This window comes from Pan troglodytes, chromosome 9 (genome assembly GCF_028858775.2).
Source record: "Pan troglodytes isolate AG18354 chromosome 9, NHGRI_mPanTro3-v2.0_pri, whole genome shotgun sequence".
Taxonomy (NCBI): domain Eukaryota; kingdom Metazoa; phylum Chordata; class Mammalia; order Primates; family Hominidae; genus Pan; species Pan troglodytes.
The window spans coordinates 96,949,260-96,964,610 of NC_072407.2; the positions used below are offsets into that span (position 1 = coordinate 96,949,260).

Below are 15,351 nucleotides of genomic sequence, written 5' to 3' on the forward strand. Positions count from 1 at the left end.
CGTCTCAAAAAAAAAAAAAAAAAAAAAAAAGACACGTCGGTTATCTTAGATCTTTAGAGTCCTACGAAGATAGAAGGGTTTCGACGCACCGTGAAGAGAGCTTAGTCACTATGAAGAGGTCCAGTAGGAAAAATGAGACAGACACACGTCAGCCACTGGACCTAGAGTGCAAGGCAGAATGTGGCAAGGACCTGTTAGAGAACCACACTCAAAAGAACCCCCACCTCAAAAAAAAAGTGGGTTGGGGGAGAAGCCTATAGCCTTTAGGGTGGGCCTTGAAAAGTCATTAACAGTTTAGAAGAGTTTTGCTGCACAGCACTGTGTCAACAGGGACATTCCTATTCTTTTACATTTAGGCAACAGAGTTTGAATAAATGCATTGCACTTTAGGCTTTACCTCATTTTCCCATATTATCCATCTCTCCAGAAGATTTCTTCCCCACATTTTAACGGCAGCCATTTCCACAAATCTTTGTCTCTTTTGTAATGACTAAACTAGTAGCTTTCAAACTCAGAACTCTTGTTCAGATAGTGTGGAAGCATATGTAAAATGAAGGACAGCTGAAGAAATTTCTGGCTGAGATGGGTTCATCTTCAGAACTCCTCTCCTTCCCACTTGGCCCCAACGTCCCTTCTCTCCCTTCCCTCCCTTCCCTGTCCCTCTCCCAGGGTTCTGCAGAACAGTTTGGTTTGCATTCCGCTTCTTAATTTTCCTTATTACATAACTCATTTAAAAACACTCCACTCTCTCTGCCATTTAAAACCAGCCCTCGCTGGAGTGTTCCTGTTTGTGAATAGACCCACCTTAACCACCCACTTGCAGCCTATGTATCCAGCTGCCTGGCAGAACCCTGGTAATCTGCACCAGAGCTCGGGGACAGCAGAAAGCTGAAGACCCTTTCCCCAAATAACAAGCCTCCTTACCCAAGAAACCATCAGCAAATTTTAAAAAGACAACAAAAAATCAAACCAGCATCTTCTAAGGTCAGCGTTGTATCATATTGCTTTTCTGTTTGTGAATTAATGTGTGGCTTTAAAAAGTAGATCGTGTTTCATGTTGTTTTGCATCAAATAAGCCTCATGTGAATAGATCACTCGTATGTGTTGTAAACAGTGCTCTTTTTGGATTCTATTTTTTTTGAGTCTCTTTCTAGGTTCATCATTTTGACTCAAACTGGGGTGAGGATGTGGGGGCAGATGTTAAGAAGGGGCCCCTGAGTGTGGAATATCTTTGAGGCAGAAGGAACCTAAATAGTTTTGTAGACAGTAAAGTAAATGAAATATGTTCCTATTGTCTTTCCACTCCCACAACCTCAGAAAAAAAGAAATTACCTTTGGTATCAACAAGGACTTTCTAATAAATCTGACCCTTCAATTGCCCTATAAATTGTAGCTGTCCCTTGGAATAGAATCCTCTCCAACATCTGTTTAGTATTATCAGATATGGTGCCAGGTATCTTGGAGCTGAGGGATCACTGAGGAAGAAGAAATGGAGGAGAAACATTAGGGAGGGATAGTATGGCAGATAATTATTTGGACATCTTTTCATAAGAGGAGTTCATTTCAGCAGCATTGTGGAGAAGTTTCTAGTTAACAGAATTGATGCCATTGGTGTTGATCAGCACTGGACTAGCTGGGCAGATAGCATGAAAGTTGTCTATTTCATAGAGCATTCCAGGTTAGGAAGCATTGGCCTCTTCACACAGAGGTTCATTCTCTGAGTGAACCTCCAGTGCTGGACTTGGGGCTCTGGCACGGTACATAGAGGGCCTGGACACTGTTGTACATGGCTCCCATCAGTCTCCCTACTCGGCCTCTCCTTTGTCTATGGCCTCTTCTCTGGTAATGCCCTTTAAGCTATCTTCACTCAGAGAGTCCCAGAGACTGTCCTCTAAAATCAGTTATTAGCATTTCTGAGGTTCATTGTTGTGCCTGCCTCCTCCTCCTTTAACTCTGCCACCACCACCCCCTCTTCCCACATCCAAGAACCTTCCTTGAGAAGTGCCAGAGAGATACCTGACTCTCCAGAAGCAGGTGCCAGAATGGGCTAGTTATGTATCACTATGGGAGCATTTGGAATTTGGAGCTTGAACAGAATTAGCTTGGCCTATTTTTATGCCTTCATACCTCTCTCTTTCTCTCTCTCTCTCTCTTCCTTTCTTCTCCCTCTCTCTCTCTGAGAGACCTAAACCCCCCAAATCCAGTTGGTTAAGGATCAAACCTTGATCCCAGCTGAAAAAGGAAAAGAATACTGTCTTAGTTCATTTTCTGCTGCTGTAACAGAATACCACAGACTAGGTAATTTACAAACAATAGAAGTTTATTTGGTTCATAGTTCGGGAGGCTGGGAAGTCCAAGAGCATGGTGCTGGCACCTAGTGAGGGCCTTGTGCTCTGTTATTGCATGGCCAAAGGGCAGAAGGCAGAAGTGATCCCATGAGACAGAATCAAGCAGAACTCATTTTTTAAATCAGTAGCCTATTCCTACAATAACCAACCTACTCCTACAGTAACAGCATTAATTCATTCATGAGGGCTGAACCCTCATGGCCTAATCACCTCTTAAAGGCGCCACCTCTTAATACTGTTACAATGAGGATTAAGTTTCTAACACATGAAATTTGGGGAACCATATTCAAACCATAGCAAACACCTATGTTTTACCTACCAAGCACTCCAGTGACTTAGACACTCCTTGATCAAGCAGGCAGTAGCTGGACTCCTCTATCTCTCCAGCTACATGGGGTAGGGAAAAACTTCTCGAAAATCCGTTATATCAGAAAGCCCTAGAAATTAATTACTATGTAGGAAGTGCTGGCTTACAGGTTTGCTGTCCTCAGAAGCCCCAGCCATAAGTGGGAGCACTGAATATGAAGCTGTAGCACAGCACATAGAGCCCTGACCTTATACACACATCCACCCTCAATGTTTCTTAACTGAAGTGGCTAAGATGGTAGAACAGGGTCGTCTGTCCCATGGATCAGCTGGCAGTTAGGCTTAGTGCTCAGATAGTAATCACAGAAACAGTTTCAGCAGGGTGGCCACTTGGAACCTTACCCAGAACTGACAAAGGAGAAGGGTAAGACAGAAAGGGGACATCTTTGAATTATTGGGCCTGTTTCTACTTTCCACCACTTGTGTTCTTTCCTCAAGCAAGGGAGACTAATGTATGGGTGGAGACACAAATGGGACCACCATTCGACATTGTACAAGTGTCATAGCTTGTTTTGCTTCAGTTTTCTATTTGTCAAAATGGGGCTTATGTGAGGATTATATGTTGTAAAGCTCTTGGAACAGTAGCTGGGACATGGTAAGTCCCCAGGAATATATGTTAGCTCTTGTTGTTATTTATCAAGTATAGTATTATGTGCCAAGTCCTGTGGTAGGCATTTTATGGGTACTTATTTTAATCCTCACCCGCAGTTCTGCAAAATAGATCTTGTGAGCTTCATTTGAGGAGATGGAGTCTCAGAGAGGTAAAATCATGTGTCCAAGGTGAGCTGCTATGTGAAGGTGCCAAAGTCAAACCAGGTCGGCCTGGCCACACAGCCTGTGCCATCACTGTGGTTTCAAGAGTAAACAGTGTATGAGCAGACATCCTTCTATGTAAATGGGACCAGAGCCATCAAGCTAAACAGCTCCCTGTGCCACACAGTTCAGGGTAGTTCATATCCACTGAGTAAACAGACCATTCTGGGCAAGAATTCCCTTGTGTCAACTTGCCTGTTCTAGGAATTCTCAGTTTGTATATTGGAGCCCTACCAAAAATTCATCACGAGACTTGTCTTTCTTGAGATCCATCCTAAGAGGCTTAGCTAATAAACTGAAGGACCTTCTTATGAGGTGGTTTCACCATGGGACTCTCCCTTGTTATCTCCCGAAAGATGACTTCTTTGAGTGAGTCTGATACACTTCATGGTCCCCATGTCTCCAAGAGTTGGGGAGCATAGCTAGCCCACCTTGTAGGCTCACTGCCTTGATACCCCATCTTCCTCACTCCCTGCCCTGAATTAGCTGTCTTTCCTGTGTTCTCATAGCACCCTGTGCATGCATCTGTTAGAGCACCTTGTCACATTGCCTTTGCCCATGTCCTTACATCTTTTCCCACCAGATCAAGTGCAGAATGCTACATCCTACTCACCTCATAGCCCTAGAATTTATCATACTTCCTGTAACAACAATAATAACCAGTGTTATCAAAGTTGACATTCATCGGGAACTTACTATATGCCTTTTGAAATAGGTACTATTGTGATGCTTACTTTAAAGGCAAAGAAGCTGAAGCACAGAGAGGTTTGTTTACTACCTCAGTCACAGAACCATAAGTGGAAGAGCTGGGTATGAACCCAGGCAGTACTCTGATGCCTCTGAGTAGTAGATGCTTCATTAGTTAATATTTGTAAATGGATACACATGTGAATGTAATTGCTATGTTTTCAGAGATATATGACCTGTGACATAACTTAAATCTGTGCAATAATAAACTATGTTATAATGGGGCTCTTCTATCCCTATGTGTGCTTGGAGAGGAGGGGCAGTACAGGGCTGTGTTTGGGAACACGCATTAGATATAAATGCAACTTCTATTTCTGCCATTGATGATCATCACCTCTGTGGGCAAGTTACCCTTTTTTTAGTGGCATTTTCCTCAGCTGGAAAATAAAAATTATGGTGCCTACCTCATACAGTAAACTTAGAATAAAGAGACTACTATAAGTAACCATTCCTGGAACACAATACTTATTCAACAAACATGGGAAGATATTGTTACTACTATTATCATGAGCATTGTTTTTAAAACTTTATAATTGACAACACTACTTCCTATCAGTGGACAAGGAGTTCTGAACCAGTGTGAGTGATACTAAATGGTACTGCTGGAGCTTGAAATCTAAAGTCACCAAATTCAGGACAGAGATGTTTGACCCATGAATTTCAGAGGTCTACAAAACGCCCCAGAAACGAATGTAGCTTTTGTCCAGTCTCCACATCTTTGTCTGTAGTGTACACTGTGGGGTTTAGGGAGCCTGGGCAGAGGAAGGAACCAGAGGTATCCATGGTCAGTACCAGTCATCTGATATGTTGCGGCTTGTAAGCGAGCAGTGGGTTCGAAGGTCGAGTGGACAACTGCATAACAAAGGCTGTTAGGAGGTCATGAGGATACTGAATACCTAATAGCTAACAGGAGCTATAATTTATTGTTCAGTGGACACTGAACTTGGCACATAATAGAGACTCACTCATTCATTCAACAATATTTTTGAGCCAGATGCTCTTATTGGCCCAGGGAATCAATAATAACCAAACAAAGTCCTTTATACTTTATAAGCATCATCATGATCAACAGCATCATCGTAATAACACTGTGATGTAGATGTTACCATTGCCATTTGATAGTTGAGGGAGCTGAGGCACAGAGAGGTTAAATACCTCACCTGAGGCCTCATAATTGTAAAGTAGTGAGCCTAGGATTTGAATCCAGGTCTTTCTCATGCTAAAAATCCTTTCTTTAGCTACAATATGATACTGCTTATCAAGCAAATAGCAAATGCTGAGATCATATATATATGTGGTGGGGGGGTGTTGGAGGGGGTGGGGTGTTTGTTGACTCAGGACTATATAAATAGCTATCATTGTGACATAGCAATCAATAATAGTGATCACTGATTTGCAGAACATGAGAAGCTTTGGTTGTGGCTTCTATTCTTGAGCTCAGACTATCATTTTATTACTTCTGGTCAACATTAGTGTATACTTGGTGGCCCTCAACAAAGAGAAGAACCTTTATGCTTAGGTTGATAACCAGGTAGAAGCTCTGAGATCCTGTGGTTCATCTCCAGGATGCCTGCTTAGTAATACCTGAGTGCCCTCTAGAGCTTGGACAAGGCCAGCAGCCACTATGCCCATTGAGATGTTGTCCAAACCTAGGGTTAGGTGGTCAAATATCAGTGACTTTGCACAGAAAGAGTGAGGTGCTTTGATCCCTTCAGGGCTGTGGATGGGGACGGGCAGCGCTAGTGGGCTGCTACTGACCCCTTTGTTTAGGTCTCTCACATGCCTGTTGTTGCTGAGGTCTCACATGCCCGTTGATTGGGAAGGAAGTTTCAGAGGCACCATTTCAAAGGCTGCAGAAAGGAAGAAGGGGCAGTGCAGTGGGTCACTGCAGTGGGGCATAAAGAGCCCAGAAGTAGTGCTGTGCTCTGAGTCAGGATCTTGGTGGCCTCATCTTGTTTTCAGGGATGCCATTGTTTCTAGGAAGCACAGCCACCACTTAGCTTTACAAGTCAGCTCCTTCAGTCTATCGATTCAGAAGCTGTTCCATTGCCTTCTGATCCCATCGACATAATTCGACAATGCAAGGGTTGTGCAGTCAAGAAGGAAGGACATTGTACTGGGACATCAGGAGAACCAGATTCTGGCCCTGGCTCTGTCCCCACTGGCTGGGAGACCCTGGACAAGTGCCTTTGTTCCTCAGGACTTTCCTCTTCTCAGCAATGAAGCAAAAGAGGGAGAACTGGATGTTGATGTTTCCTGTGATCCTTTCTGGCTCTAAAGTTGTGAGTTTATCTGATATTTGCAGCCTTACAGTGTCATTTTAATTTCCATGCCCTGTATTTAAAACCACATTTTTCTGCCCTGTTAGTGTGCTGCATTCTTTCTATTGCTTCAGAACACATAGTGCTGGTCCTAAATAACTATTCGTTAAATTAACGAATGAATATAGACAGAAATATGAATGAATGCAAACACTGTTAACCACTGGTTAACCACTGATGTTGCTTCCAGACTTGGGTTCTCTATGGTTCAGTGTGGGTTGCTAGGAGGATTGAGATAGCCAGTATGGAACATTGAAATGGTGTGGGCACATAGAAATCCATTTCTAACTACTATTGTTGCTGCTACTATTGTAATTCTATGCCTCATTTTCTATAAATACAGAATAGTATGCGTACGGTTTTGTAACTACCTGTTTTCAATAAGGAGACTTTTTTTCATGTCACTAGTATTCTCTTATTTAATTTTAATGGATGCATCCTATCAGAGAGTTTCTAGAAGTTTATTTGGCCAATCTCTTACATACTGTTTGTTCAAGTTTTTCCATATTATAAGCAACGTATCTAAATAGTCTTAGTTTTAAAAAACAGCATATTGCTTTTGCAACATGAAAAGTATTTTCAATAAGAAATGCTCATCCCATGACACTATCGACGCTGCCTGCTTAAACTACAACAGTAGAGCAGTCTGTATAGGATGATGGGTAACTAAGAGCATACCAGCCTTGGCTTCCCATATGCAAAGAGAGGCAGTGATCGCCATCATTACATCACCATTGAATGAGAGAAAAGCAGTTTTCCTAAATCTAAAGCCTTGTCCCTTTCCCCTTTTTAGCAGGAAAAGGGGAAATTGTGGGGCCAGGTCATATGGAAAGAGGATCTACCTGGAGATTGGAGGCCTGAGCTTGAAGCTCCCCTCTGCTGTCTAGCCTCAGGCAAAGAGCTTACCTCTCTGGACCTTGGTTTATTTTTCTATGAATGAGAATATTAATATTATTATTAATATTACCCACCCTTTCATCACAGATTTGGAAAATGGAAGCAGGGAATGTTGTAAGCATAAAATGTAATAGTAGATACAAGATTAATTTGAAGTATGAAAGTCAATGTTGTAGAGAAGTGAGTTATCGAGAATATAGGGTCACTGGTTCTTTGTGTACTGTTCACAAGTGTGGCCTGGAATGTATCTACTGTTGACCGTGGTTTTTGAGAAAACCATTACCTTCCATACCACCACTATGAAAAGGGAGCAGAAACAGCAATTCAGTCCTCCATTATTTGCATGCTTTTTTATTTTTAATCCTTGCCAGATGTCGACTGGCCGTGAGCCCAGAGGGTGTGCAATTTCTGATAGAGGTAGTTTTGTTCTTGTTTCCCTTCTAGACAAAGAATTCTTGAAGGAAAAGGAGAAATTAGAAATGGAGTTAGCAGCAGTGCGGACTGCAAGTGAGGACCATCGGAGACACATCGAGATCCTGGACCAGGCTTTGAGCAATGCCCAGGCCAGGGTCATCAAGCTGGAAGAGGAGGTGAGACCAGGCTGTGGGGATTTGGTGGGGAAGAGGGCAAGCAGAGCCCAGAGGGCTTCCACTTTCTTTTCCTAACCCAACTACTTTAACCAGAGCCAATTCCAAGGAGTTGAGACAGGGGAGGGATATGGGAAACTTCTCAAATAAAAGTGAATAAAAACAGAGTCTATGCATTCTAGAGCCAGGCAAAGTATGAAAAGCACATGGGAATCCCATCAGCAAAGCACTCACACTCGGTGTGAAGCCCAGCCTACAGCCCATCGGTTGACACGTGTCCTACTCAGGCATCATGCATTGCATTTAGTAGTTTCTGATGAAATCAACCCTTTAGCTTAAGCGTTATGAGGTAGCCTTTTCCTTAAAGCCTGACTGAGGAATTAAAATGACCATTTCCGAGGTCCAAGCCAAGGAATCCAGGCTATAGATGAAGAAGAAGAAAAGGAGCAGAGGCCTAGCCAGGCAGCCAGGGACCAGCTGCCTCACACCTTCCAGCACCCTGTGGTGGTGGCGGCAGGTGCCTCTGTGTTACACAGGCTTACCTGAGCAGGATCCGTTCCAGGAAGTAGAAGCCCAAAGTCTATAAGAGTCTTAACTGAGAAAGTCTGCCTGAAGTGCTTAGCTTGTTGCTGGGCACAAAGGAAACAGTATTGTTACTAACCCAACTGTTGTTGAATTTAAAAAAACTGTCTCTTCAGAAAACCTCCCCCGATGCTAAGTAACAGGGATGTTTCATCAGATTTCAAACACAAGGATAAAGCAGCTGAAGAGGAAGATGATGGAGTAAACGAGGGTCTTGCCCATTGGAAGCCTTTAAAACCCCATAAGTCTTGCATAGAAACTACCATTTTAATACTAGCATAAGGATCCGGGGCAACAGCCTTCCATGTTGCCACTAAGGAACGTATTAAATATGAAAACACTTGCCACAGAAAGTGACCTCAACCCCTTAAAGACAGGAGATCTGTTATGCCTAAGGGAGGCTGGGGCTTCTCATTATTGTCATCACTGAAATGACATCTCCATCTCCATGAGTGGAGCTAAGGAAAATCATGGTTTTTAAAATCTTTTAGTTTTAATATTTCTATTAAAGTAAAAATTAGTTGTGAGCTTCTTGAAGACAAGTTATAACAACCAATATGGGTCTTTTTTTTAAATCATTATATTTATGTGAAATCTTTGGTTGGTTGAATGTAGCCTCTCCAGAATGTCTCATAGGTCTGCTTCCAGCATCACTCCTTTCTAATTAGTTTCCTTTAAGGGTCTTAATTCAGTTCAGACACTGAGAGCCTACTGTAATTTACCATGATGGGTAAGAGTGAACTCTAGAGCAGACAGCTGTAAATGAGAATCCTGGCTCTATGGCCTGTCAGCTGTGTGACCTTAAGCAAGTCACGTAATCTTGAAGACTTTTCTCATCTCTAATGGAGATAATAAAGGACTTTACCTCCTCTTCCTGTTGTTACTTGGAGGATTAAATGAGATACTACATATAAAGCACAATGCTTGGCATGGTAGTGTTCCAACAGTGTTGGCTGATGTAATTACTGTTACTAATCATCCTCATCGGGATATATGCCTTGCAAGAATTAGGTTGATACAAAGGTGAAGGAGACAGATTCCTGCCTTCCGGCTTCTTGCAATTGCTTAAGGATAGTATTTATTCATTTAACAAATACTTATTGGGTGCCTACTAAATGCTGAGCGCTATTCCAGGCATTGGGTACGCCCTGTTCACTCTGCCCAGTGGAGACCAAAATAGGCAAATCTCTTGGTGCTTATATTCTAGTAGCTGCACATTCAGAAAAGTATACTCAGTGGAAGATATGGTAAGTGGTGTATGAATCACACACACAAAATATTTTGTCAGATGAGGCTGCAGGAACCTTCACTTAGTAGGTCTTCAGAAGCCAGTGGAATTGAGCAATCAAAATCACAAGGAATGAAAGGGCCAGATGAAAATCAATCCCAAGAACAGGTGTAAAAGGTCTAAAGTTGCTCTCTCCTCCTTGAAAGGCCAAAGCATCTCCATTTTATTCCAGTGGCTTCAGCTAGGACAGGATATAGGTATAACTCACAGCAGTGCTGCCTGCTGAGTCAGAAAGCTCACCTAGCAGCTAAATCACTAGCATGTTCCAGCTTGCCAGTGTCATCACTGAACTTAAGATTGAATACACCCAGGTGCGGAATGACAGGAAATAGCATCTGGTGTCTTCTCACCCAGGACCAAATCAAGTTGATGCCTAAGCCTGATTTTTGGCACTAGCCAGTTCTCAGAATGCTGTCAGTATGCCCAGGATTTATGAACATGGGCCAAACTCCTAATTGGAAGAAAACAAAGTGTGAGAGTAAGAGTTGGAAGTTGTTGGTCATAATTCTAAATCCATAGCTGATGTGACATTTCCATAAATTATTTTAACCTTAATTTCCATCTCCTCAGTTATTGTGTTGTTGAATATTCACTGTGCACTTCCCATCTCTTCAAGGCTCCAACTACCTTTCTATAAAGGACTCTGAAATCTTTAGAACAAAGTTACTCCATAGATAACTGTAATAAGAAAAATTTTTTATTTATGCACACATACATAAATGGGTACACATACATATATAAATACATGCCTAATTTCTCTATTATAAATGTAATTTATGCTTATAGAAAACTTGAAAAAATATAGAAAAGAATAAAGAATTGCCATTCTGTCATATAGATAAGCATGCTTAATGCTAAGTATTTCATTCCTGCCTTTTTTTCATGGATAGACATTGTTATGATAATGTTGTATATAATTTTTGATTCTGGATTTTTCACTTGACATTATAGAATAAGCATTTCTTCATGATGTCAAAAACTCTTTTTTTAATTCTATCTATTTTATGCTATTTTTAGTTTTACTTTAAGTTCCAAAATACAAGTGCAGAACGTGTAGATTTGTTACATAGGTCTACATGTGCCATGGTGGTTTGCTGCACCTACCAACCCATCATCCAGGTTTTAAGCCCCACATGTATTAGCTATTTGTCCTAATCCTCTCCCTCCCCTCACCCCCAGCCCCCAACTTGCCCTGGTATGTTTTGTTCCCCTCCCTGTGCCTATATGTTCTCATTGTTCGGCTCCCACTTAAAGTGAGAACATGTGGTGTTTGGTTTTCTGTTCCTGTGTTAGTTTGCTGAGAATGATGGCTTCCAGCTTCATCCATGTCCCTACAGAGGACGTGATCTCATTCCTTTTTATGGCTGCATAGTATTCCATGGTGTATATGTACCACATTGTCTTGGACATTTGGGTTGCTTCCATGTCTTTGGATGGACATTTGGGTTGCTTCCATGTCTTTGCTATTGTAAATAGTCCTGCAGTAAACATACGTGCAAAAACTCTTTATTTACCTCACTTCCAATGCCTGAAAATGCAGAAATTATTAAGCAATAAATGAGTATTGAGCTCAAAGCTGCACAAATTACCAAAAGCAGGTACCCCAGTAGAGTCTTCAATTTCATACATCCTAGCCATTGTAGGTATAACTGGCAGTCTATGTGTAAATCTTTTCTGTTCCAGTGCACTTGAAGGATAGGAGTAGGGCGGTGGGAGGTACGTGCACCTGTAGTTTAAATAGGATCTCCAGGTAATCTGACCCCACCTCCTCCACCCCAGCTTTGAGAATCAGTGGTCTAAATTCTGTGCTCTTTTTTACTCTTCTTCACTCAGTTACGAGAGAAGCAAGCATATGTTGAGAAAGTCGAGAAGCTGCAGCAGGCCCTGACCCAGCTGCAGTCTGCATGTGAGAAGCGAGAACAGATGGAGCGGAGACTGCGGACTTGGCTGGAGAGAGAGCTGGATGCACTGAGAACCCAGCAGGTAAGGAACTGGGCATGGACTGGTGAAAGAATTAGATATGTTCACTCAGCAAACGTATGGATGTTCTACCATGGGCCAGATCCTGCACCTTGCTCCCAGGATTCAGAGGGAAACAAGAACTCCCTGTCTTCAGTGAACCCATACAACAACCAGGAGAGAAGGCGAGCAGTCCGCTCACTGGAGTGACAGATGTCCTCACAGAGAGAAAGTGGTCGCCAGCTTGGGGCTGGGGAGAGCGGAATGCAGCATTAGATGACTTCAGAGAGGAAGACATTTGAGCTGGACATTGACAGATGAGTTTTTGGGCATTCAAGGGCAAGAACCTCATAGGTAGAGGGAGAATATGGTAAAGGACAGGGCCATGAAACGACATGGCACGTCCAGAGCAGCAGGGTGCAGGTAGCTAGGGGAAAGTGCCCAGTGCAGTGTCTGGTGAGGAGACTAAGGCCACTTGTGGAGGACATTTGGTCAAGCTGAGATACTGGGCTTTTTCTTATAGTCAACAGAGTACCAACAACTGGGAAGTTTTTAAGCTGGAGAGAAACATGATGCAAGAGATCAGGGAGAGAGCCCTCTGATGTCAGAGGACCATCCACAGGGTGCATGTTAAAGTTGCAGAGGCCAGCCTGAAGGTTGTCGGTGCAGCCTAGGGTGTAGTGACAGTGAGAACCCGTGGAGGAGTTGAAGGGAAGAGCCAATAAGCGGGTGACATTAGTAGCACATGATGATCAGTGAGTTTTCAGAAGTAAAGGAGAGGAAGGGATGTAAGACCATCCCTAGAAAATAAATTTGGCCATAATTCCCTATTCCTGCTGCCTGTCCTTCTCTGCTGGTAACAGCTGAGCATGTAACTCAGCTATGAGTAAGCACAGAGTGAAAAGCCCAGCCTGGGGTTCACCTGCACCACGGCAAGCAGGAAGAAGACTGGTCAAAGGCTCCTGGCCCCAGATGAGCCTGTCCACCATCACCCAGCATGATGAGCAGAGGCCTTTATGTAGCTGGTGAAGGGTGTGTTCTAAATTGGGATATCAGGGAAATGCAAGGCAGGGCCCCATGGAATTATCTACTGGATAGGGCATAGTGGTTGTGGTTGAAACACTTGAAAACACTTGAGCGCATGCACTCAGGCCAGCTCAGCCCTCTCACAGGGCAGGCCCATGCAGTTCCCTCTGGGTATGTGCATTTGGCTGGAGAAGGAGGTGTTAGTGAGATTGCCCAGAAAAGTAAGAAACCCACCTCCGCCTCCCACTGTCTTGGCTTGGTGGATAGCTCGTAAGAAAAAGCAGGTCTGTCTGTGGACTTCTAATACTGATAAACTGTGCCACATACTTTGGCACAGAGTTACACCGTTCAGCTGTTCTCTGTCACTCAGTTGCTGAGATCTTCGCTTCCCCACCTGGGGACGGGGGTTCTGCCTGGTTCCAGGTACAGCACTGGCCCACAGTAGACACTGATGAGTCTTTCTTTGGCTAACCAAATGGGCACATCTCGGTTCTTAGAGCACATAAAGAATGTTCCTTCCTGGTTAATATGCCGTCCACACCCTAAAGTTAGATTACTTCTCCTTGGCTCTTCTGAGTGCTGTGAAACCAGACTCACCTCCGTTATCCTTGTTGTTTATCAAGAAGAAACATAATGTTAGAATTATTTGAAAAATATCTTAATTGCCACAGAGGATAGTTGGCTGTATGCACACTCAGACCCATGCACGCTCACCCACACAGTTTCTTCAGGCAGGCAAAAACAATATTCCTACTGTGCATGAAGGCTGCTGACAGGCTGAGGAGCGCCAGTGGGGGACAGAAATTTCAGAATTGAGGCTCTCCTGGGAAATTACTCTGCTTTCATTTTGGATTTGTGTTCGGCAGCTGATGGCAGATCCCCAGCTGTGTATGGCTGACATGAGACCGAAGAGGAGGAGACAGTCTCTAAACAGAATTGTGATGCTCAGCATCTCTTTAAAAATAACATTGCAGTTTGTTGTTGTTGTTGTTGTTTTAATGAGAGCATTAATCTGCCTCCTATGATATGAAATACATTCAGGGATTATGTCCCTGTTGCTCTTGATACTCATTAAAAAGATAAGTAGAGGTTGAGTATCCCTTATCTGAAATGCTTGGGACCAGAAGTGTTTTAGATTTTGTATTTTCAGGTTTGGGATGCTCAATCTTATTATTTTTTTTCCTGTAATATTTCTTTATTTTCTAATGTTCCCAGTAAGCATACATTATCTTATAACCAAAAAAAGGTTAAAATGTTATTACAAAAAAATCCACTGGAAACATCTTGAGTTTTTTACTAGTTCCATGTGGCAGATACTGTGTAAAGGGCAAAGTGTATCTAAACTCATTTTTGGGGCCTGTGGGCTGGTCTGGGGGGCAGCTCTGCTGGTCTCACCAGGGATGACTCGGAATCCACTTGAGAACATGGGGTCATCTGAGGAACTCAGCCTGTCCGGGAAAGGGGATCCAGGGCCTCTCTGATCCCCTCCTCCTCATTCACCCTCACGCAACTCCTGAATGTGCCTGCCAGTTCTTGGGCAGCAGCCTCGGGAAAGATTTCCGCCGTCCACACCACACCCTGTTCCTTCATCCCTGTGTCCAAGGCAGTTATCTGACAGCTTTAGAAAGCATGCTGGGGTCACACTGTCACAAAGCTCCTGGTCATCTCCACCCTCAATAGAACAACAGACCAACTGCATGGACTCACCACTTCCCATAGGGCATGATTCTGAAGAGACTTTTGAGAGCACAGCTTAGAGTTCTTGTTGAATCAACAGCCCAGACAAGGGCTCTGCCCTTTGACTTATGCCGGGACACAGCTGAGCCCATCTACTTGGCCCCCTCTAACAACACAGAGCCCTTGAGCAGCTCCAATTATTTCAATTATTTCTTCTGGACCTTTCCAGAAGGGCTGGTACGCTGAGGATGAGCAGAGAGGCATGGAATCGTGTGTTGATTCTGAGCATGGGCCCCAGGGTTAAACCAGCCACGGTTGAATCCTGCCTCCCACCAGAAAAGTAGCCTAGAGTAAGTCATCTTTCTGAGCCTCAACTTCCTTGTCTATAAAGTGAGGCAAATAAATTATACTTACCTCACACTTGTAACTACAAATAAAATCTGAACAAAGTACTTTTTGGAATGCCTTGCACTTAGCAACTGATTAAAAACAAATCACTCTCACTGCTGTTCTCATTGCCATCATTACCTTCAGAGTCATTTGAAGTTTTAGGGCATTCGTAGGTACCCTCTCCCAAATTCCACACTTATCCTGGATTTTCTAGCCTCATTGAAAACAAGGTCAACAGAAGTGTGGCTTATTGAAGGGGGGTGGAGAGAGAAAGATAGGTTGGGACAATAGGACTAGCAGAAAGAAAAGCTCTTAATCAACAGTTCCTGTTTTATAAGTAATTGCCCCTC

The 15,351-nt window shown here is 43.2% G+C and overlaps 1 protein-coding gene across 17 annotated transcripts in view; it reads left to right on the forward strand.

The window, feature by feature from the left end:
* AMOTL1 (angiomotin like 1) overlaps positions 1–15,351 on the forward strand; it is a 169,480-nt gene that overhangs the window by 135,172 nt on the left and 18,957 nt on the right. For all 17 annotated transcript variants that reach the window (XM_016921835.4, XM_009424007.5, XM_016921834.4 and 14 more), the window contains 2 exons: positions 7,937–8,082; positions 11,783–11,932. In XM_016921835.4, the coding sequence (XP_016777324.2) occupies positions 7,937–8,082; positions 11,783–11,932 (296 nt within the window). The remainder of the gene's footprint in view (positions 1–7,936; positions 8,083–11,782; positions 11,933–15,351) is intronic.